The sequence below is a fragment of the Aotus nancymaae genome, unplaced genomic scaffold (genome assembly GCF_030222135.1).
Source record: "Aotus nancymaae isolate 86718 unplaced genomic scaffold, 86718_ANA_hifiasm-v0.15.2.pri h1tg000040l, whole genome shotgun sequence".
Lineage (NCBI taxonomy): Eukaryota > Metazoa > Chordata > Mammalia > Primates > Aotidae > Aotus > Aotus nancymaae.
Genome location: NW_026988454.1, coordinates 125,437,231 through 125,461,927, shown reverse-complemented (window position 1 = coordinate 125,461,927; position 24,697 = coordinate 125,437,231). Strand labels below are relative to the sequence as shown.

Genomic DNA, 24,697 nt, shown 5'->3' with positions numbered 1-24,697 from the left:
AGGACTTGCCCAAAGGAATCCAGAAAATTAATGGCCAAGAGAGGCCTAGAGCCTGCGCCTCCTGACTCCTATTCCAGGGTTCTTTGCACCTCCCCAAACCCTTGGCTCTCTGCCAGGGAGTCCCCATCAGCTTCAGGTCGTGTGTCTGCATGGAGACCTGACATGACCCAGGCCAGCCTCCTTGGCTCAGGAGTTCCCTCCAAGCTGCTTGGGATCCTGGGACATGCAGGGCTCTGGGCGAGTTGTCTCAGCCCAGACACTAGGGTTTGCTCAGAGCTCAGCACCACAGCCTTCAACCAGGCCTTCAAGGAGGCCAGCGTGGGGCCAGAGCTGGTCCTGTCAGTGTGTGGGGCCCTTGCCCTCTCCCCAAGGCCCACGAAATTGTCTCTATCTCTTCCCACCCTCCTTTGATGTAGTCAAGGAAGGTGCATTCTGACTCCACAGCAAAGGAAAGCAGGGTGACCTTGAAAACAAAAGGGAGCTTGGTCAGTGGGGAGCGTGGGGCCAGCGGAGACAGAACCCTCTTCACGTGCAGTTTTGCATGCATCATTGCATGCTCTGCCCACACCACCCCACGAAGTACTATTCTTATCCCCACTTCATAGCCAAGGGAACTGAAACTCAAAGAGGTGATGCAATGTGCCCAAGGACACTGCCAGGGCAGAGAGATCTGAAACCAGGGTGTGTCAGACTTCAGAGCCTGCACACGCTTAACCTTAATGGAAAGGTCCCATCTCTGTCAGTGGAGCAGGGCTCCAAGCCAAGGGCATTAGTTTCCTCTAAGTGGGCAGTGACTCTCCAGCCCCAGGGCCCTAGGGTGGGGTGTGGAGGGCAAGGGCCCCCCCCTCAACACAGGCCTAACAACCTCCCAATGACTACAAGCTTCACGCTTCCCTGTGCCTTGAGCTACTGGTCCTGAAATGTGCCTCTTTAGGCTGTGCTTATCTTAAATCTTACTGGTCCCACCTCATCCCTCTCAGACCCAAGACCTTCCCTTGTAAACAGTCCATCCTTTCCCCAGAGGTAACTGACCACCCCAGGCGCCCTCCCCCAAGCAGAGCCTTTTCACCTATACCCTGGCAATGTTAGCATTGGCTTTACCAAGACAAGCAGGTACCTGGCAGCTCATTATCATAACAATTTAGAATCAAGGAGACAAATGAAAGCCTGACATCCTAAAGCAATTAAATGAGGCAATTAGGGCAGAGGACCTGACCTTTTACCTGTGTAAGACAACAACTCCTCTCTAGTAGTTTGGGAGCCCCTGATTCCTGCAGATTCAGCCATTTTTATAGGCTCACTGGGAGGGCCAGGTGAGACCACCACCCTTACTTGGCAGTAAGACACCCACCTACTGTGGTTAAGGTGTTAGGCACCTGGATGAACCATGGGCTTCCTTCCAAGTGTGGCAGCTCAGATTCACTAGGCGTGGACCATGGCGTGGCTTCAACCCTGACTGATGATCATGAGATGCCCTGGGGAGCTCTTAGATCATCCTGCAGCCCAGACCCATAATAGCAGAGTTTCTGGGGCTTCATGAAAGTTTCAGAGATCTTTTGTTAGCTTTTCACGTAAGTCTAATCTGCAGCCAAGTTGACCACTCCCCATTCTAACCCCCAGGATGAAGCAATGCCCTAACTGCCCTGACGATATGATTCACCCAGGGACTTGCAGGGTGAAAGCAGACTTTCCCCTACTCAACGTATAGTGTCCCTAGACTAGCAGCATCAGCATCACGTTGATGCCAGGCAGAAATGCAGAAATGCAGATTGTTGGTATTTCAACAGATCCCCAGAGGATTCTGCGCACCATAAGTAAGTTATGAAAAGCACTAAACAGGCTGGGTGAAGTGGCTCACGCCTGTAATCCCAGCACTTTGGGAGGCCGAGATGGGCGGATCACCTGAGGTCAGGAGTTTGAAACCAGTCTTGACCAACATGGTGAAAACTCGTCTCTACTAAAAATACAAAAATTAGCTTGGCGTCGTGGCATCTGCCTGTAATCCCAGCTACTAGGGAGACTGAGGCAGGAGAATCGATTGAACCCGGGAGATGGAGGTTGCAGGGAGCCGAGGTTGCACCATTGCACTCCAGCCTGGACAACAAGAAGGAAACTCCATCTCAAAAAGAAAAAAAAAGCACTAAACACAGATTCCTGGGCCTCCTAAAGTGGAATCCCAGGGAACTGGCCTGGACATCTGTATTTTAATAAGCTTTCTTGCATCCTGGGTGATTTGTTAGTGGTGAAGATGAGGAAATGTTGGAGAAAAGTCAAGAGACTTGGGCCTAGGCCCGCTGTGTCTCTAACTCACTGTGTGACCTGGGACAAATCGCATGCCCTCTTTAGGTCACAGCTCCTTCATCTCTAAAGTAAGAAGGCTGGATGAGATTAGTGGTTTTTGAATCTTCTTATTCCCAGCTGGGGAAGGTGCTACCTTCCCTAGAGGAATTTGGGAAAGTGTGGGAGAGTTTGGGGGGTTCTCATAATGACTGGGGGCTCTACTGGTAGCTATGGGCAGTGGCCAGGGGTGCGAAACATCCTGCGACATGAAGAATTTTCCTCCCAAATGCTGACAGCATCCCCACTAAGAAACACCGCAGCCTTGGACAAAGGAAATATGACTCCAAGCCCCAATGTGCTAAGCGGTTACAATCAAATCAAAAAAGGTGGTGTTCAGTTCCCCTTGAATGAGCAGAGTCATTTCACAGTTCACAAGCCTGCATCTCCCATGTGTCTGTCACAGCCACCCTGTGCAGTGACAAGGTAAGAATGATTTATTAGTCCCACTTGACAGACAGAGAAAATGAGGCTCTTCAAAGGAACCCCAGAGCTCCTGAAGACCTCGTCTAGGTCTGGAGATGCAGTCTGCCTGACTCAAATGACTAGACTTGGCTGCACTAGCCATGGGCCTCTAGAGTGAGGAAGGAACACAGAGAGGATGAACTTGGGTGTGTCTGCCCCCAAAAAGACAGTGGCTCGTATTAGAAATGCACTGTGAGCTCCACCCCAGGGCCTTTGCACATGTTATTCTCTACAGCAGGAATGCTGGAATTCCCTTTCCCTAGTAGCCTCAGTACTTCCTCCATTGCCTGTCCCTTTACCCTTTATACTTTTCGCATAGCATGCATAATCAACTGACACGCACAGGTGTCTCTGTGTGTGTGTGTGTGTGTTCTCTGTCTCCCCCCACTAGAGTATAAGCACCAGGGATTTGGGTCTGTCTTCTTTCCAGCTGTATCTGAAAATAAGTGCCTGGCACAAAGCAGCACTCAGTAAATATTTGTTGAATAAACGTATGAATGTTCTGAAGACCAATCGCCAGAAGCCACTGGGCCAGTGTGTCATCCCCGGAAGGTCACGGTTGAGCAGGGGCAGTGCCCGTAGCAGCTGCCAGCTCTGGAGTGAGATGTCATGCTGACTCCCAGCTCCTCCACCTTCTAGCTGTGTGACCTTGGCTGAGTCACCTTCCTGCTTGCAGCCTTGGTTTCCTCTTTCATGACTAGGGGATGATAATATCTGCCTCTCAGGGCAACAACCTGTGAAAAGCACCTACATGGGGAATTTCCCAGAGGAGGGGCCCAATAAATACGCCTTCCCTTCCTCTTCCTTCCTGCAGGAAGTCCCGTGGGTGTTTCTGTGATTCCTCATGCTAGATGCAGCCAGTGCCTGTTGTGTGGTCTCCAAGTCAACTCCCTCCCCCGGCTGTTGCTCCATCTGCCCCACCCCTCCCCACCCCATCCATCCTTCTTCCACGTCTGATTCCCATACTCTGGCCGTGCACACACACAGACGCACGGGCCTCCCTGATACCAGACCTAGCTTGGGGCTCAGAATGTCTACACCTGGCAGCAGAGAGGGGGTGGCTACTCACTGTGCCAGAATTCACATATTTCTTTTTCTTCATTTTCTTTTTCGGGTTTACCACCTGCAGGAAAAACCAGTTACCAGGTAAGGTGTGCTTCCAGGGAGTCAGGGCTGGGTCCTGAGGGCTTCCACTCACCCCTGGGTGTGGTCCTAGCCCAGCCCCATTAGAGTGTGGGTGTGAAGGCCACAGCGGCCAGGACAGTAGGGTTTAGGGAGGTTTTGTGGGAGACTGGTATTGAGTCTGGTTTACACAACTGGATTCTCCGATCAGACCCAGGGTCCCACCATCAACCAAGGGCTTCCAGGGGCCTCTGAGGCTCCCTGTCTATCACCACCCCTCTTACTTAGCAGCAAGAACCTCCTTAGCTATTCTTGGAGTATAAACTTAAACTTCCAAACCAGACCTGGGTCAGATAGCTCAGAGTAGGTGCTCAGAATGGGCTTGTTCGTGGCTAACTCGGCGGTCTCAGTCAGGGGCGATTTTACCCCCAGCAACATTTGGTAACGTCTGGAGACAGTTTTGGTTTTCCCAACTGAGGGAGTGGATAGAGGCCAGGGATGCTGCTAAAAACCCCACAGTATACAGGACAGCCTCCCACAGCACAGAGTGGTACAGTCCCAAATGCCAGTAGAGTCAAGGCCGAGAGTGGGCTGAGTGACGAGAGCAGCCCGGCCCCCAGGCACCCCCACAAGACTTCCGCACTTACTGTATTTGTATTTTCATTCGACCCTCCTCACTTTTTCTTTGTTTTTTTTTTTTTTTTTGAGATGGAGTTTCGCTCGTTACCCAGGCTGGAGTGCAATGGCGCGATCTCGGCTCACCGTAACCTCTGCCTCCTGGGTTCAGGCAATTATCCTGCCTCAGCCTCCTGAGTAGCTGGGATTACAGGCACGCGCCACCATGCCCAGCTATTTTTTTGTATTTTTAGTAGAGACAGGGTTTCACCATGTTGACCAGGATGATCTCGTTTTTCTGTTTTCTTATGATGGAAGCTGAAGTCATTTGAGTTATCTGAGTTCACTCTCCTTTCAAAATATATACATTTGGTGCTACAAATTTATCCCTAAATACTATTTTAGTAATATCTTCTAATGTTGTATTGCTGTTGTCATTTAGTTTAAAATATTTTTTAATTTACCTTTCCTTCTTTTAAACCATAGATTACTTGTATTTTTAAATTTCCAAATATTTCAGATTTCTCAAGAATCTTTCTGTTAATGATACCTAATTCCATGGTAATCAGATATCATTTTTTAATGACTTGAACCCTTTTGAATTCATTTAAGACTTGTTTCATGGCCAGGCACAGTGGCTCATGCCTATAATCCTAGGAGTTTGGGAGGCAGAGGCAGAAGGATCACCTGAACTCAGGAGTTTTAGACCAGCCTGGGCAACACAGTAAGATCCCAACACTACAAAAAAAAAAAAAAAAAAAAGGAATATTAGCTGGGTGTAGTGGCACACATCTGTAGTTCTAGCTACTTGGGAAGCTGAAATGGGAGGACTATTTGAGCCCAGGAGGTCAAGGCTGTAATGACCCATCGTGGTACCACTTCACTACAGCATGGACAACAAAGCAAAACCCCATCTCCAAAAAAAAAAAAAAAAAGTGCTTTATGGCCCAAAATATGGTTTATCTTTGTATATGTTTTCATTGGAAGACAGTAATTGATCACTCTTGGCTTTAATTAAGATGTCTTTTCCCTTAAATAACTTTTGCAAAACATCTTGTTTCATCCCTCAACATGTAATTAAGACTTCCAGTCTTCCAAATATATTAGAAACTACAGTTCATCACAGCAAAACTTGCAAACAACCAAATTTAGTTCTGGCCTGAGCCAGACCTATTTACATATTTGAATTTATTTCATTTTTCATCTTTCTTTGTTCTATAAACGTTTCTATTTTAAAGGCATATTACAATTTATAAAATTTGCAAGAAATGTCTTTTTAAATGTACAAGTTCAACAACTAATAAAAATATGAACATCCAGATACAGTTAAGTCTCAAGTCAGGACTTTTTTATGATGGGTTTATTAAAAAATTAAAGAAATAGTCTCTTAAGTTTCAGACATCTGGGTACTTGTGCTATCAAAGTGGTTTCACTGCCCTCAGTGGCCACCATCATGAGAATAGTTAACTCTTGGATTGCTGTACCTCATATATCAGGAAGTGGCACGTTCAGTGATGTTGCTAAGTATACTTATGTAGGTGCAGCTTATGGTTTAACACTTACATGAAAGTTGTATGAATTTATGTAAGGAAACGTTTAGTTTAAAGATGATATCTTTAAATAGATATCTTAGCTGTTAAAACTAAGTGATCTATCTGGAGTATATGCTCAACAATAAAAATCTCAAGGGAGTTATGCTGAGTGAAAAAAAGCCAGCCTCAAGAAGTGAAATACATTCTGCACATGTATCCCAAACTTAAAAAGAAAATTGTTGGCGAGTGTCATGGTGGCTGGTGAGTTGGCAGGAATTGCCCCAGGGAGCTGGGGAGAGTCACTAAAGCAGAAGTAGAACTGGCCCAATCTGGATGGTGGGAATGAGCAGAAGGCCCCGCGTGGGTGACAGCATCACTAGAGGAGGGCCCCTGGTAAAGTCCTAGGCCAGGCCAGGCCAGGCCTCTGTGTTCCTCAGCAGAACCTGGAGCCCACGTTGCCTGGGAACCCCGCTTTGTTACGGAATCCTGCGCACTTGAACTCATCTTGTGAAGGGAGGCGTTCAAGGATATTTGGTCGGATCGTCCGACGGTGCTAAATGTCTTTTTTTCCGAGTGGACCAAGTCGGCCACTAAACTCACCGCGATGTCGTCCTGGTTTGGGGGCCTCGGCTTCGGACGGGACCAGTCTCTGGGTCAAGTCAGGGGCAGCCCGGCTTCCCTGACTGGCCAGATTTCAAGCTTTACAAAGTTTATGCTGACTGGGAGCACGGAGGAAGTGGAAGCAGAATTACCTGATTTTATGACAAACGAAATTGAAGACATTCATGAAATCTTGACATCAGAGAATAAAAGGTGTAAGAAACTCTGTACTGATCTACAAGAGAAACATGAAGCATCAGAGCTTCAACTGAGACACCGATTTACAAGTTACCAAAATCAACTTCAACAAAAAGAGGTAAAAATCCACCATCCTAAAGCCAGACATACTGTGCTCCAGGACCAGAGGCTGAAACTGCAGTCGGCTGCTCAGTCAGTACCTTCAGGAGCTGGCGGTGTACCAGCAACCACTGCATCTTTTTTCACTTATGGGATTAGTCATCATCCTTCAGCTTTCCATGATGATGACATGGACTCTAATGTTGTAATTACATCCCAGCAACAGATAAACCGATTGTCAAATGAAGTTCCAGGACTTAAATCTGAAGTTGTCTATTGGAGGGATATTGATCACACTTCAACAGCACGAAGAACACACAGCTCTGCTCAAAGAGAAATAAACAAACCACAAAATATCATTAAGGAACTGAAACAGAAACAAAGTCAGGAAATAGACGACCATCAACATGAAATGTCAGTACTGCAGAATGTGTACCAACAGAAATTGACAGAAAAAAGTCAACGACATCAAGCAGAATTAAGTGACTATGAAAAACGAATTGAAGAACTCACAAATCTGTTACAACAAGGTGGCCTTGGAGCTACAGAAACCGATCACTCTAAAATCTATGAGATGCAAAAAACTATTCAATTTCTACAAACAGAAAAAGTGGAGTCTACCAAAAAAATTGAAGAACGTGAGGATAAAATAAAAGATATAAATAAAAAATTATCTTCTGCAGAAAATGATAGAGATATGTTGACGAAAGAACAAGAACAGCTAAATGTGGAAAAGATACAAGTAATAGAAGAATGTGAAAACTTGAAATTGGAGTGTAGTGAATTGCAGCCCTATGGTATGAAGCAAAGTGATACTGTGACAGAAAAGGAAAGAATTACGGCACAGAGTGCATCAGTGGAAGAAGTGTTCAGACTACGACAAGCACTGTCTGATGCCAAAAATGAAATAATGAGACTGAGTAGTTTAAACCAGGATGACAGTCTTGTTGAAGACAATCTGAAACTTAAAATGCATATTGAAGACCTAGAAAAAGAGAAGTCATTGCTGAGTCAAGAAAAAGAAGAACTTCAGATATCACTTTTAAAATCAAACAATGAATATGAACTAATCAAAAATACAGCTACAAGAGACGTAAGTTTGGATTCAGAATTATATAATTTAAGACTTAATTTGGAAGCAAAGGAACAAGAACTCAATCAGAGTATTAGTGAAAAGAAAATCCTGATAGCTAAGATAGAAAAATTGGACAGAGAGAATCAAGATTCTAAAATGCACATGCTTTTGATAAAAGATCAGCTATCAAAACAACAAACTGAAGGAGATTTCATCATCAGTAAACTGAAGCAAGATCTAAATGATGAAAAAGAGAAAGTCCATCAACTTGAAGATGATAAAATGGACATTACTAAAGAGTTAGATGTGCAAAAACAAACATTACTTCAAAGTGAAATGGCCATAAATGATTTACATTTAACCAAGCAGAAACTTGAGGACAAAATAGAAGATTTAGAAGATCAGCTAAATAAATCACAAAAAAATAACGTAAGCATCCAGAAGGAGAATGTGGAACTTAAAGAGCATATTAGACAAAATGACGAGGAGCTTTCTAGAGTCAGGAATGAGTTAACTCACTCTTTAAATCAAGACTCTAGTAGTAATTTTAAGGACAACTTAATTAAAGAAAAAGAAGCCGAAGTCAGAAACTTAAAGCAAAGTCTTTCAGAATTAGAGCAGCTCAATGAAAATTTGAAGAAAGTTGCTTTTGATGTCAAAATGGAAAATGAAAAGTTAGTTTCAGCATGTGAAGATGTGAGGCATCAGCTGGAAGAATGTATTGCTAATAGCAATCAGCTTTCTCTTGAAAACAACACCATTGTGGAGACTCTAAAAATGGAAAAAGGAGAGATAGAAGCAGAATTGTGTCAGGCTAAAAAGAAGCTATTGGAAGAAGCAAACAAGCATGAGAAAACCATTGAAGAATTGTCAAATGCATGTAACTTGAATACCTCTGCCTTGCAGCTGGAACATGAGCATTTAATTAAACTCAATCAAAAGAAAGACATTGAAATAGCAGAACTCAAAAAGCATATTGGACAAATGGATATTGATCATGAAGAAATTAAGGACATTTTGTCATCTAGTCTAGAAGAGCAGAAGCAAATGACACAACTTTTAAACGAGACAGAAATTGTTATTGAAAACCTTCAAGAAAATAGTTCAAAGTTGCAAGAGGAGTTGGATAAATATTCTCAGGCCTTAAGAAAACATGACATTTTAGGACAGACCATACGGGAAAGGGACAGAAGTCTTGGATCCATGAAAGAAGAAAATAATCATCTGCAAGAAAAACTGGAATGGTTTGGGAAACAACAGAGTCGAACTGCACCTGTGGCTGATCCAAAAACCCTTGATAGTGTTACTGAACTAGAATCTGAGGTATCTCAACTGAACATGATCAAGGATCATCTTGAAGAGGAAACTGAACACGATCCAAAGATAACTGAAGATCAAAACCAGAGTAAGATGCAACTACTTCAGTCTTTACAAGAGCAGAAGGACATGGATGAGTTGAGACACCAGCATGAGCAAAGGCACGCCACGCACACCCAGCTCTGTTTGGAGAACAATGAGCAAGTTAAGTGTTTGCAAGAAACAACTGAACCAATGAAAACCCAGTTTTACAAAGAAAAGCAGAAGATTCAAACAGATAACTCTGATGTTTTTCAAGAAACCAAAGTGCAGAGCCTTAATTTAAAAAATGGAAGTGAAGAGCATGATTTATCTAAAGCTGAAACGGAAAGATTAGTGAAAGGAATCAAAGCGCGAGAACTGGAGATTAAACTTATAAATGAAAAGAATACAGCTTTAACTAAACCGATTGATCAGCTGTCCAAAGATGAAGTTGGTAAACCACCTCAGATCATTCAGCAGAAAGATTTGGAGATACAAGCTCTTCAGGCTAGAATGCCTTCAGCTTCCTGTAATCAAGATGTTGTTTACCTTCAACAGCGACTGCAGCCCTATGCTATGGAAAGAGAACAGCTTTTCACTGTTTTGAATGAGAAGATTAGGGAAAATAACGATCTAAAAAGAAAATATCACAAAATGATGGACAGAGTTGCTGCCAAAGAAGCAGCTCTCATCAAACTGCAAGATGAAAATAAAAACTTGTCCACTAGATTTGAAAGTAGTTGCCAAGATATGTTTAGAGAAACTGTTCAGAATTTATCACGTATCATTCGAGAGAAAGACATCAAAACAGATGCACTAAATCAAAAATGTCAGACCTTATTGGCAGTTTTACGAACATCCAGCACTGGTAATGAGGTTGGAGGTGTTAATAGTAATCAATTTGAGGAGCTCTTACAGGAACGTGGCAAGTTAAAACAGCAAGTAAAGGAAATGGAAGAGTGGAAACAGCAGGTGATGACCACAGTACAAAATACGCAACGTGAGTCCACCCAGCTTCAGGAAGAACTTCACCAACTTCAGGCACAAGTTTTGGTTGACAGTGACAATAATTCTAAATTACAAGTGGACTATACTGGCCTGATCCAAAGTTATGAGCAGAACGAAACCAAATTCAAAAATTTGAGGCAGGAATTAGCACAACTTCAGCACAGCATTGGGGAGCTCTGCAATACCAAGGATCTTCTTTTAGGAAAACTTGGTATTATTTCACCCCAGCTGTCTTCAGCATCATTGCTGACTCCCCAGTCAGCAGAGTCGCTTACAGCAAGTAAGTCTGAGGTACTGAATGAATCTTCTGAATTGCTACAGCAAGAGCTGGAAGAGCTCGGAAAAGCACTACAGCAAAAAGATGCAACAATTAGAACGCTCCAGGCAAATAATCAGAGATTGTCTGATTCAATTGCTGCCACCTCAGAGCTAGAAAGAAAAGAACACGAAAAAACTGATTCACAAATTAAGCAGCTAAAGGAGAAACAAGATGTTTTGCAAATGTTACTTAAGGGAAAAGATATTTTAATCAAAGCCAAAAGTAATCAATTACTTTCTTCCAATAAAAAACTCACTAACAAAGTAAATGAAAACAAACTTTTGAGGCAGGGAGTCACAAACCTGAAGGAGAAAATATTAATTCTAGTGACGGACATTGGCAAACTAAAAGGAGAAAGTGAAAACATAGTAGAAACATCCAGAGAAAAGGAAACAGAATATCAAGCATTGCAAGAGACCAACGTGAAGTTTTCTATGATGATGCAAGAAAAAGAGTTTGAGTGCCATTCAATGAAGGAGAAGGCGCTTGCTTTTGAAGAGCTATCAAAAGAAAAAGAACAGGGCAAGATTAAGGAGTTAAATCAGCTCGTAAAGGCAGTTAAATTAATGCAGGAGAAGACAGCTGTGTTTCAACAGGAGAGAGACCAAGTCATGTTGTCCCTGAAACAAAAGCAAATGGAAAACACTGCCCTACAGATTGAGCTTCAACATTTACGTGACAACAAATTTTGGTCAAACCAGGAGCTAGAGAGATTGCATAATCATCTTCTAGAATCAGAAGATTCTTATACCCGTTCTGCTGAGCTAGAAAAGCACATACATCTTAGAGCTGAATGGAAGAAAAAGGAGGAACATCTGGAAAGAAAAGTGTTATCATTACAGGAACATTTGGATGTAGCAAATGCTGCACTGGATTCAGCATCAAGACTTAAAGAACAAATTGAAGAACTTAGAAAACAAAATGAGATCCAATCAGAAAAGCTGGATGATGTACAAAAGAAATTGATGAACTTAGCAAACACCTCAGAAGGAAACGTGGACAAAGTCCTAATGAGAAACCTCTTCATCGGTCATTTCCAGGCACCGAAAAATCTGCGTCATGAAGTGTTACGGTTGATGGGGAGCATCCTGGGTGTGAGAAGGGGGGAGATGGAGCAGTTGTTTCATGACAATTAGGGCGGGGTTACCAGGTGGATGACTGGGTGGCTTGGAGGAGGATCAGAAATTGTTCCCAACACACCTTTGAAATCAATTCAGCAATCTGTGCTTCATAGTTCTTTTTCAGAACTTTCTGTTAAATTTCTAGAAACAGAATCTCATTCATCTGTTCCACCACCAAAGCTTTCTGTTCATGATATGAAACCTCTAGATTCACCGGGAAGGAGAACACTAGATACAAATGCACCAGAAAGTTTTAAAGATACAGCAGAATCCAGGTCTGGTAAAAGAACAGATGTAAATCCATTTTTGGCTCCTGGCTCAGCAGCTGTTCCTCTTGTTAACCTAGCTGGACTTGGGGACTTGGATCTGGTGAGCCCCGGCATCACCTCTTGAAACCCATCTCAGATGTTTGGCCCACATTTACACCTTTGCCAGTGTTACCTGATAACAGTGCCGGAGTTGCGTTGAAAGACCTTTTAAAGCAATAGAGGATTCAGCCAGAGACAATCTAGCACTTCAAATAAACCATGAACACTATACGTATGTACTTTATCACAAAATGGCCTTTTGCAAAAAGTCGTGTATTTGTTTGTAGTTGTGCTTCTTCTGAATTGAATTAAAACATTCCTAATGTTTTTAGACACTGCAGGTGTCAGGAGCAAGTGTTTGTTACATAATCTGCTTTATTCCTTCTGATTTGACCTAATTTAAGCTAGGAAGATTTGATTTATCTTTTATCTTAACTTACAAAATACAGAGAGACAAAAATACCAGTAGCTGTATGTTAGCTTTTTATTTCCTTATGTGATTTCCAAGCCCATTTAAGCTAGAGATTGTGGTTTATCAAAAGAGTTTTGTTTTTCTTTTCAATGAAGAAGTGGCTTCTCTGCATAGTGTGAAAAGTTGATCTGAAGCATATATTGATCATCTTTAGAGGACTTTGTGGGAAAAGGCCAGTAAGATTGCCCCTGAAAGGTTATAGGTGCCCTGACACAAAGTATGTATTTGGTCCTGCGCAATGTTATCATGTGTGTAGATTCTTTTTTTGTAGTTGTTTGAAATAGAGATGGGGTCTCACTATGTTGCCAGGCTGGTGTCAAACTCCGGGGCTCAAGTGATCCTCCCTCCTCAGCCTCACAAAGTGCTTGGATTATAGGCATGAGCCACTGCGCCCAGCCCTGTATGTAGATTCATGTGATTACCACCATAGTCAAGATACAAAACACTTCCATCACAAGCATCCACCCCTCCCGCTCCGGCTGCCTTCTCATAATCATAGCCACCTCTCTCACTGTCCCTCTCCTGAATCCCTGACAACCACTAACTGTTCTCCATCTCAGTCATTTTGTTATTTTGAGAGTGTTATATAAATGGAATCAGTATGTCACCTCTTGAGACTGGCTTTTCTTCACTCAGCATAACTCCCTTGAGATTCATCCAAGTTTTTGGATGTATCACTTGTTTTTTCCGTTTTATTGTTGAGTATACAGTCCAGATACATCACTTAGTTTTAACATCTAAGATAGCTAAAGATATCAACTTAAAACTAAAGGTTTCTTTACGCAAATTCATATAACTTTCATGTAAGTGTTAAACCATACAGCTGCATCTACATAACTATAATTAGCAATATCACTGAACATGCCACTTCCTATATATGAGGTACAGCAATCCAGCCTGAGATTGGGTAGTTTATAAAGGAAAGAGGTTTAATTGACACAGTTCCCCATGGCTGGGAGGACTCAGGAAACTTAAAATCATGACAAAGGCAAAGGGGAAGCAAGGCACCTTCTTCACAAAGTGGCAGGATGGAGAATGAATGCAGGAGGAACTACTAGACACTTAGAAAACCATCAGATTTCATGAGATCTCACTCAGTATCATGAGAATAGCATGCAGGAAGCTGCCCTCATGATCCAATTACCTCTACCTGGTCTCTCCCTTGACACTTGAGGATTATTGGGATTATGGGAATTATAATTCAAGATGAGATTTGGCTGGGGACAAAAAGCCTAACCATATCTCTCTCTCACACACACACACACACACACACACACACACACACACACCTCTCTCTCTCTCTCTCTCTCAGAGGGAGTGTACACTATAGAAAGTATATGAAGTGATCAAAGACTAAGCAAGACCATTGCATTTTAATGGAAGAAGGACCGTATGAAGAGCCAGAACTAATGGGTGCTAATTCTAACCATGCCTGGGCTCCCCTCATCTTCATGAGTATTTTTCCTGAGTTATTTGCAGGTTAATTTCCCTTGTGTAGAATAAAATGATAAATTTGCCCTGAGTATCAGTCTAGGTTTTACTCTAACCCCACACTACCTTCCCATCTGATTTCACATATGTCCGTGGATGCAATTGCTACCGAAACACAGAATGCTCAGCAACTGAATTCTCTATTCCAGACCTCACCCTTAATTTTCCAGCCCCTACATCCAGCTGCCTACTTGACATCTCCACCTGCATTGCTTTGCCTCACATTCAGCATATTCAAAACCAAACTTCACTGCTTCCACATTTCACTCTCTACTTACGTATCCCTACAGGAAAAATAGTGGAAAAATCCTGGTCCCTTTCTAAAGTTCCTCCTTGCAACAATGTCAGCACCATTCATTAGCCTGTGCAAACCAGACACCCAAGAGTCACCCTTGACCTGTTACCTCTGCCCCTTTCTCCCCTCAATCTGGTTCATCTGACTTCCTGGATGGCCTGTGCAAGTCACCATTTTCTCTCGCTTGAACTCCTAGAATTACCTGACTCTTGGTCATTTCACATCTACCCTTGATCCTCTCCAGTCAACCTACGGAAAAGATACTAACTTAAACCAAGATGTATTAAAATAACATTTCAGAAATTTCTCCAGGTGAAACTTTGTTGATCGGTTGAGTTATATTGGATAATGTGCAGTGCAGCTAATTTAGATAATTAACAATGAATCTAGTATGAAATACCATCTTCCGTGATGGGCATTTCTCATGAAATTTATAGAACAATTCAGCTAAGCCCCCTTCTAAACAATTTCCTACCCTAATTTACTCCTCTTCTGTTTTATTTGCATGTTTTTGTCTGATAAAATGTACAGCTTCATTTCACAGCTCTTTATTCACATGTCTGTTTCTCTTAGCAGACTGTGGGTTCCTTGAGGTATGTAGCTGTGCACACCAACACATCCAGCTAATTTTTATATTTTTTGTAGAGATGGGTTTTCACCATGCTGTCCAGGCTGCTCTTGAACTCCTAGGTTCAAATGATCTGCCAGCCTTGGCTTCCCAAAGTGCTGGGATTACAGGCATCATGCCCAATCAATTATGAGTTTTAAATATATTTCGACTATTTTCAACTTACAATGGGTTTAACAGGACCTAACACCATCATAAGTCAAGGAGCATCTGTACTTGAGTCTTGCTTTTTTATATAATCTGACAATCTTTGCTTTTTAAATTGAGTGTTTAAGTCATTTATATTTATTATAACTATCAATATTACTAGATTTACATCTACTGTTTTGCTCTATTTTTGTCCTGTTATTTGCTTATTTTTTTCATCTTTGTCTATCTTCTTTTGGACTATTTTTTAGTATCCATTTTATATCCTACATAGGCTTACTATTTTTATTTTGTTGTATAAGAATGGTTCTAAAACATACACAGCCTACCTTCAAATGTCATACCACTTCATATATGATATAAGCACCTAAAAATTCTATATTTCCCCTTACCCCATTCTTTATGCTACTGACATCAATTAATTTCTATGTATAAGCCCTCAAAGCATTGTTAGTATTTGTGTTTTAGTCAATTATCTTTTTAAGAAGTTAAAAATGGGCCAGGCATGGTGGCTCATGCCTGTAACCCCAACACTTTGGGAGGCAGAGGTGAGTGGATTTCTTGAGGTCAGGAGTTCAAGACCAGCCTGGCCAACACAGTGAAACCCCATCTCAACTAAAAATACAAAAATTCGCTGGGCATAGTGGCTCACACCTGTAATCCCAACACTTTGGGAGACCAACCTGAGCAACATGGCGAAACCCCTACTCAACAAAATATACAATAATTATCCAGGTATGGTGGTGCATGCCTGTAGTCCCAGCTACTTGACAGGCTGAGGTGGAAGGACTGCTTCAGCCTGGGAGGTCGAGGCTGCAGTTAGCCATGATAGTGCCACTGTACTCCAGCCTGGGAGACAAAGCAAGACCCTGTCTCAACAACAACAACAACATTTTATTTCAATACCACCAATTTTAAGCTATTTGATTATGATGTGCCTTGATTTTTTGTTTTTTTTTTTTTTGCAACTTTTTTTTCTCCTTTAGGTTGACTTCTGCTTATCATCTATAGGTTTATAGTTTTCACTAAACAGAGAAAAGAGGTTTAAAGTCATTATTTCTTAATGGCATTCACAGCAACCTAGATGGAAGTAGGAATCTATCCTAATTGAAGTTAACTCTGGAATGGAAAAACCAAACATCGTATGTTCCCACTCATACCTGGGAGCTAAGCTTATGAGGATGTAATGGCATAAGAATGATATAGTGGACTTTGAGGTATAAAAAACTACACATTGGGTACAGTGTACACTGCTTGGATGATGGATGCACCAAAGTCTCAGAAATCACTACTAAAGAACTAAAAAAATTCACTATGGCACTAACTACAATAAAAACCTGTCCAACAATAAGGGCTTGGTTAAATAAATTTTAGCACATCCAAACTAATAATTATTAAATCACTTCAAAAACAGTACATACTGTATAATCCTAGTTTTTAAGAAATAACATATTCACATAAAAACATACCTGCATAGAAAAAAAATCTAGAAGTATACACCCCAAAATGTTAACGGTAACATTTTGTTAACGGTAACATCTCTGTAAAAGAAGTGGAAGTTTTTGCGATTTTTTTCTTTTTTTTCTTATCTATCACACCTAATTTTCTACAGTAAGCACAGGTTGCACATAGATAATAATAACACACATTCTTAAAAGGCAAAACAACAACTAAGATCACAATTTAAAGGCGGAACAGTGACACTATTAGAGCACGGAACGTCCATGTTCCATGATAATACTAAAGTCAGGCAAAGTTAATATCAGATAACTTAGTATTCAATAGCCTAGTTTTTAATTAGTTTTAGTAATACATATGGAAGAATCTGTTATGACTAAAAAAGCACGTAATTCAGGTATTTTAACAAAACAAAAGACTTCCCAAATAAAAATGTAGTACTAATCCTACAGACGATGTTGAAAAATCACATAGTAAAAATCTCAACTGTTTCAAGTTGAGTATCAACTTAAACCCCCTTTGCATGCCTAGGGTCTCATTCTGTTACCCAGGCTGGAGTGCCACAGTGGCACTATCACAGTTCACTGCAGCCTCAGCCTCCCAGGCTCAAGTGATCCTCCCACCTCAGCCTTCCAAGTAGCTGAGACTACAGGTATGTGCCACCATATCTAAATTTTTTTTTTTTTTTTTTTTTTTTGTAGAGATAGGGTCCTACTATGTTGCCCAAGTTGGTCTCAAAATCTTGGGTTCAAGCAATCCTCTTGCCTCAGCCTCCCAAAGTGTTGGGATTACAGGCATGAGCCACCACACCTGGCTCTTTTATACATTTACCTTGAAAACCCTCACTGTTATGAGAAAGCGGCTGCTGAGAAAGTAAGATTTAAAAATCACTCATGAGTTTAAGAATTCAACTCTATGTTTAGCTGAAGAGAAACTCGTTATCTCAGACTTGAACAATTTGGGGGATGACAATTGAGAGTCAATAACAAGAGGGGGTCTCTTAAGTTTTTCTAGGACTACACATCTGCTACAGGTTGAGCATCTCAAATCCAAAAATCTGAAATCCAAAATCTTCAAGATTTCAAAGTTCTTGAGTACCAACATAATGCGCAAAGGAAATGCTCATTGGAGCATTTTGAATATGGAATTTTTGGATTAGGGATACTCAGCCAGTAGGCAAAATTCCAAAGTCAAAAAAAAAAAATCTGAAATCCAAAACACTTCTAGTCCCAAGCATTTTGGATAAGTTATACAAAACCTGTACAAGCTAAGAATGTATATCCCCAGGCACTGGGTACAATTTCTAGCCAATATCCAGGGAATTGCTTATGGCCATGTAGAACATTACCCAGGAACTGTCTGCAATGCCTATTTCAACATGACCTGCAACACAGCCAGTTAGTAAATCCTCATTAGGATTAATCCACAAACTATAATTTTCAATGAAGTTAGCTGGCATAAAATGAATGATCATTTCCAATGTCTGTGGCAGAATATGAAAAATTATTTAACTGCAACCAAATAATTAATAGCAGGTATCCGTGGAAAGTTATTTAATGGCAAATTCACACCTATAACAGTTTGCGAATCAAGTCTCATAATGCCTCCACTGGGATTTGATAGCAGCTGTGAGGAAACAGGAAGCATTAAGCACAGGACAGCTCTACAATTTCTTTAATTAGTAACACTTTTGATGAAAGCAATTTTTGTTGCATAAGGAAAGTTTCCAGTAGAGGAGAAAACTAAGTTAACAACTTTACATGAGGGAGAGTTAGTTGCATTTGTGTAACACAAGCAGCATACAATACCAAAACTGACAACATCATTTCGTAGGTACTGTTGAAAATATCTCCTTGCTTTAGTGACAACTCTAGCACCATTCATACGCTCATACACCCAACAAATAAATACATGAAAACTATTTACATTGTTTATTCTAGGACCTGGGGATGCAAGCGTAAACAAGCATAGTCACTGTCTGTCTTCATGAAACATACTGTCTAGCAAGGGAGACACATGTTAAAACAAATAATTACATATTTGACTACAACTGCAAACGTCATTATGTTATTAAACAAAAGGGCAGGGTGCTATGAGAGCATATAGTAGGACTGCAGTCAAGTAAGCCAAACACAGGGAAGGGGAAGAGAGGTCCAGGCAGAGGAAATCTGTGCAAAGCCCTGCAGCTGGAACCTTACCCAATCTAGGAAATGAAACGGTCTAGTATAACTGAAGCACTAAGATTATTTCTTGGGCACACATCAAGTCTAAGATGTATAAAGACATCCAAGAGATCGAGATAGTAAATGCTACATGAGTTTGGAACTCAGAAGTATAAGCTTAGAAACCATTAGCTTAGAAATAGCATGGGATGCTGTTTACAGAGTCTTACTCTGTAACCCAGGCTGGAGTACACTGGTGCAATCTCAGCTCATTTCAACCTCCACCTCCTGCGTTCAAGCAATTCTCCTACCTTAGCCTCCTAAGTAGCTGGGATTACAGGCGTGCACCTCCATGACCGGCTGATTTGTTTGTATTTTTAATAGAGACAGGGTTTCACCATGTTGGCCAGGCTGGTCTTGAACTCCTGACCTCAGGTGATCCACCCACCTCGGTCTCCCAAAATGCTGGGAATACAGGCATGAGCCACCACACCCAGCCGAGATTACTTGCTTAATCATAGAAAAAAAATTTTTTAATTACTTCTCTCTGGATTTGCACTCAAAAGAAATAAAGCATTTCGTCTGCTTCCTTGTTTTTTTGTTTTTTTTAGCGGGGAGAGGATCTCGCTATGTGCCCAGTCTGGCTCAAACTCCTGGGCTCAAGAGATCCTCCCACCTCACCTCCCAAAGTGCTGGGACTATAGGTGTGAGCCACCCAGCCTGGCCAAAAGTATTTTCTAACACTATAGTTACAATACAATGTTCTATTCAATGGGAAAGGTAAAATTAAATATATAAAGTTCTTGGAGAAACACCAAGAACTAGGAAAAACACTTCTTTCAGGGAGCCTCAGGTATTACATGCTGTAGTTTATCAGAGCAATTCCTTCTAGCATTTTTCAGTGACCTGGAAAATGAACCTTTTCTTTTTTTTTAACACAGATACAACTACTTCACAAGATTCGTCACTAAAAATCCTTTGAGTCTGCAGAACTGCCACCTACTGAAGCTATATCATGATCATAAGCATTCTGAACACATCAACAAGTCCTAAAGGGATGTGACATCAAGAACAGACAAACCTTCTACCTTGCACACCCAGAAGTTATCAACTTTCAGAAAATCATTCTAATCCTTAAACAACCTGCCCTACACAGCTTCCAATGATGATTATATAGTACGTAACTGCTTTAAAAAGTGATGAGTCAAGTTACAGTTACAGAAAAGAAAAGCTGAGTTAAAATGTTCCATAATTTATGGCCAAAGCACCATGTAAGCATGAAAAATGCCTTAACACAAACTCACCCGATTTATTTGAAGCATGTTGAGACAATATTGACCAAACTGCTGTATCCCTCACGGCTCCAATAACTGGAAAACGAAAAGAAAGAAAGAAAGTTCAACTTAGTTGATAATCTCAATGACTGGTATTTTAAACACATGCCCTTGATCAAAATCAAGTATAAAAGTAATTTATCCAGATCTGCATAGAACTTTCTATGACGATAAAAATGTTCTATACTTGCACTGTCCAATCTGGTAGTCATTAGCCACATGTGGCTACTGAGCACTTGAAATGTGGCCAGAGCAATCAAGAAAATACATGTTTTTCTTTTATGTTAACTTAAATAAGCACATGTCACTAGTGGCCACCATACTGGACAGTACAGATCTGAACAAAGCCCCTTCTGCTTCTAGACTTCTAAGACAATCCCAACCAAAGTGAAGCTGTTAAAAAACAAATCTGAAATTTAATATTTAACGTATACACCCCTTTTTGCAGCCATGTTTTAAACAGCTTTCTTCTCATCTTCTATATGATAAATTAATCCTAAAGAAGATGCAACACCACAAGTATTCTCTTAGATGGTATGGAAACAAGCATATAGTACAATCATCTTGCTGAATATTTTTTTCTCTGTCATTTTGTCTGTTATCATTGGTATAAAAATAGTACGCATATTAAAATTTCAGGTCAGGCATGGTGGCTCACACCTGTAATCCCAGCACTTTGGGAGGCTGAGGTGGGTGGATTATTTGAGGTCAGGAGTTTGAGACCAGCCTGGCCAACATAGTGAAAACCCTGCCTCTACTAAAAATACAAAAATTAGCCAGGCATGGGTGGTGCCCGCCTGTAATCCCAGGTACTCTGGAGGCTGAGGCAAGAGAATCGCTTGAACCCAGGAGGTGGATGTTGCAGTGAGCCAAGATCCAACCTCTGCACTCCAGCATGGGCTACAGAGTAAGACTCCATCTCAAAAAAATTTTCACATAAAATTTTCTGAAAAAGTCACCATCATGACTATTGGTACATTTGAGTTTACTTCCTTCTGGGCCTGAACCCTTTTCCTTGGTTATATTTCTTTTACATGGTGAATCTCTTTTACATGTAATTTAAAAACAGACACCAATGACAGGAAGGAAAGTCCAAATTATAAACAAATATATCATGGGATCTTATAATGAAAAAAACGTTTATATAAAACATAAATTATGTACAGACCTCTCCCCAAAAAATTATCTACAAAGCAACAACACAGTTGTGATACACAGCACAAGGGCTACACCTAATCACTTGTGTAGAAACTTTTATGCTGTTAAATTTTAATGCTGAACTTTCTCTTAGAAGCAAATGTTTTGTAAGTACACACACACATACACAAACACACACTATTTGGCTACCACTTTTTCAAGATGACAAACTGGAGTCAATTCAAAATGACTTTCAAAACTTTAATATTTTTCTTACAATAGTGTCCTCAGTATCTGCATCAATTTTTATTTCTTTTCTAATTACTTTCACATTTCCTATAAGAATGGGATGCTGTATAAAGAGCACAAGGCCTGGGTACTGGTGAATTTCAGTTTTAGTCAAAGTTCTTCAGGAGATTACCTTCTGAGCCTTGGTCAAATTACTTTGTGTATCTTTTGAGTTCTTCTTTTTCTGTCTTTTTTTTCTTGAATCTTTAAAAAGTAAGCTAAAGTCCTTGTGGTAGTCAGCCTCTAACAAATATAACACAGCAGAAATAATGAGATGCCACTTCCAAGATTAGGTTATAAAAATTCTTGGGTATCACCTTCTCTCACTCATTGGCTCAGAGCGAAGCAGATGCTAAATTGTGGTGCCCTTTGGAGAGGCCCTCATGGCAAAGAACTGAGAAAAGCCTCTGGCCAATAGCTATCCAAAATTGATTTCTTCAGTCCAGGAGCCCCAAGAAACTCAACCCTACAAGAGCCACATGAATTAGTTTGGAAACAGCTCTTCCACCAGTAAAGCCTCCAGATGCAACTGCAGCCTCAACTGACAGCTTGACTACCACCTCTTTTATAAGCTACAGGCACCCAGCTAACCTGCACCCCGATTTCTAGCTCACAGTAACTGTAAGATAATGTCCTTAAATTCTGGTGCAGTGTGTTATGCAACAATAAATAAGACAATCCTATCCAACTCTATCATTCAATACTCCTACGGTGCTTTAGATACCAATTTACATTTGGATAGGAAAAAAAAAAAAAAAAAAAAAAAAAAATCCCTGTTCAACATAAGCAAATGAGTAACATTAGAACTTCAAAGTGGCAAATTATAAAACTTAAAACAGTTACATTTTCAATTCAAAAAATGAGGTTTTAAAAAGTGTAGCATTCGTCATGTGGTGTTAAAATACACGTTTTCAATAGGAATGGAGCATCTCATTAAAAACACTAACTATAACTAAAAATACAAACACAACCAATCATCTTTTTTTAACTGAAAACAGTTCATTTGAAAGGTAAAGTGTGAACGACCACTAAAAGCATCTCAGTGATTTAGTGTCCCTTGCTTTCCAGAATTTAACATCACTGGTTGAGTACAGTGGCTCACACTTGTAATCTCAGCACTCTGGAGGCAGATCACAAGGTCAGGAGTTCGAGATCAGCCTGGCCAACATGGTGAAACCCTGTCTCTACTAAAAATACAAATATTATCTGGGTATGGCAACGCATGCCTGTAATCCCAGCTCCTCAGGAGGCTGAGTTTGGAGAATCACTTGAACCTGAGAGGCCAAGGTTGTAGCAAGCTGAAATGGTGCCACTGCACTCCAGCCTGAGTGTCGGAGCAAGACTCTGTTTCAAAAAAAAAAATAGCATTTATCATTATTAATTAGGTACTCACCAACTTTGAAAAACTCCCTTTTGTCTTTATTAGTATATAAGCTTTTAAAGTTACAAGTGCTTATCTACACACTTGTATGTATTTATTCAGTATTAGAGGCTGCTAACACTGGTGGCTGATTCCAAGAAGTAAGCACAGCAAGATACTGGGGTACCTTTTTGAAAGTTCTAATCTTCTGTTTATTTTTTGAGACAGAGTCTCACCTTGTTACCCAGGCTGGGGTGCAACGGCTCAATCTCAGCTCACTGCAACCCCCACCTCCCAGGCTCAAGCGATTCTCCTGCCTCGGCCTCCCAAGTAGCTGGGAATATAGGTGCACACCACCAGGCCCAGCTAATTTTTGTATTTTTAGTAGAGATGGGGTTTCACCATGTTGGCCAGGCTGGTCTCAAACTCCTGACCTCAGGTGATCCGCCTGCCTGGGCCTCCCAAAGTGCCAGGATTACAGGCGTGAGCCAACAGGCCCGGCCTGAAATTTCTAATCTTCTGATATATAGAAGATATTCCATGAAGTAACAGAAACGAAAACTTTATGAACATAGAATTGACCATACACTTTAAATATTCTGTAAAGCTTTCCTTTACAATATAAAGAGCTGTATAAATTAAAACACATGAAACTCATATGTCTACCGCAGCACTCCATAACTGGTTAACATTCTGAAAATTATACTTTTTTAATCAAACCAGTTATATTAGATTTATATCAATTTAGAAATTGTAATTTGTAATAATACCATGGACAATTCAGAATGCCCACAATGGTACATCTGAAAGACTCTGTTTCTACTTTAAAGACATGCCCGGTCTACTGTCATATATTTTAAACAATTTGATAAAATATCAAGACATATCAAAAAACTGTAGAGCAGTTTTATAATACCTATGGCTAAAATCCATCTCCTTGGCCAGGTATGGTGGCTCACACCTGTAATCCCAGCACTTTGGGAGGTGAAGGTGGGTGGATCACCTGAGGTCAGGAGTTCGAGGCCAGCCTGGCCAACATGGTGAAACCCCGTCTCTACTAAAAATACAAAAAATTAGCTGGGCATGGTGGCACGTGCCTGTAATCCCAGCTACTCAGGAGGCTGAGGCAGGAGAATTGCCTGAACCCAGGAGGCGGAGGTTGCGGTGAGCCGAGAATGCGCCATTGCACTCCAGCCTGGGTAACAAAAGCGAAACTCCGTCTCAAAAAAAAAAAAAAAAAAATTAAAAAACAATAATAATAAAAAGCTACTTCCTCTATGAAAAAAGTTTCCAGCTACAGTTGATTCCAATGACAACTAAGTACTTTCAGAGAAATGTATCCATGTGTCCCAAAAATGCCCTACAGTGATCTGGTCAGGCATATTAGGACAGGCAATACCAGATTCCAAACTACTAAATGAAAAGAGGCAGGGCAGTTTACGGGGAGAGGGCACTACAAACTGGGGAAGATGTGATCCTCATGAAGAATTAATGATCCAACCTGTAACTGCAATGTACTGCTGATATAAGTCGTACTTTAAATATGAATTACATTTTGCCCATCTGAGAAATTAAAAGCTGTACAAAAAAATCTATTTAATCCCCCATAATGAAACTGCTTTATAAAATTGCAGTTATTAAACTAACATTTATAATTTTTTTATATCAGCACCCATCCTACAGTTGATAGGCAATTCTCACTTAAATGCCTTATTTGAAAACATGAAAAGCAAAACAAAATAAACTATCCCTATTCTTAGACTACAAACTGCTACAAAACTATCAATT

General features: G+C 40.8%; 2 protein-coding genes across 2 annotated transcripts in view; one reads left to right on the top strand and one right to left on the bottom strand.

The window, feature by feature from the left end:
• LOC105725320 (copine-5) overlaps nucleotides 1-24,697 on the bottom strand; it is a 151,525-nt gene that overhangs the window by 6,704 nt on the left and 120,124 nt on the right. The window contains exon 14 of the mRNA XM_064361096.1: nucleotides 3,872-3,925. Coding sequence (XP_064217166.1) covers nucleotides 3,872-3,925 — 54 coding nt within the window. The remainder of the gene's footprint in view (nucleotides 1-3,871; nucleotides 3,926-24,697) is intronic.
• On the top strand, nucleotides 6,603-12,387 carry LOC135268379 (thyroid receptor-interacting protein 11-like). Its single transcript, XM_064361095.1, is given in 2 exon segments — nucleotides 6,603-12,183; nucleotides 12,186-12,387. Coding segments are annotated over 2 exon segments (5,640 nt in total). The 5' UTR covers nucleotides 6,603-6,675; the 3' UTR covers nucleotides 12,318-12,387.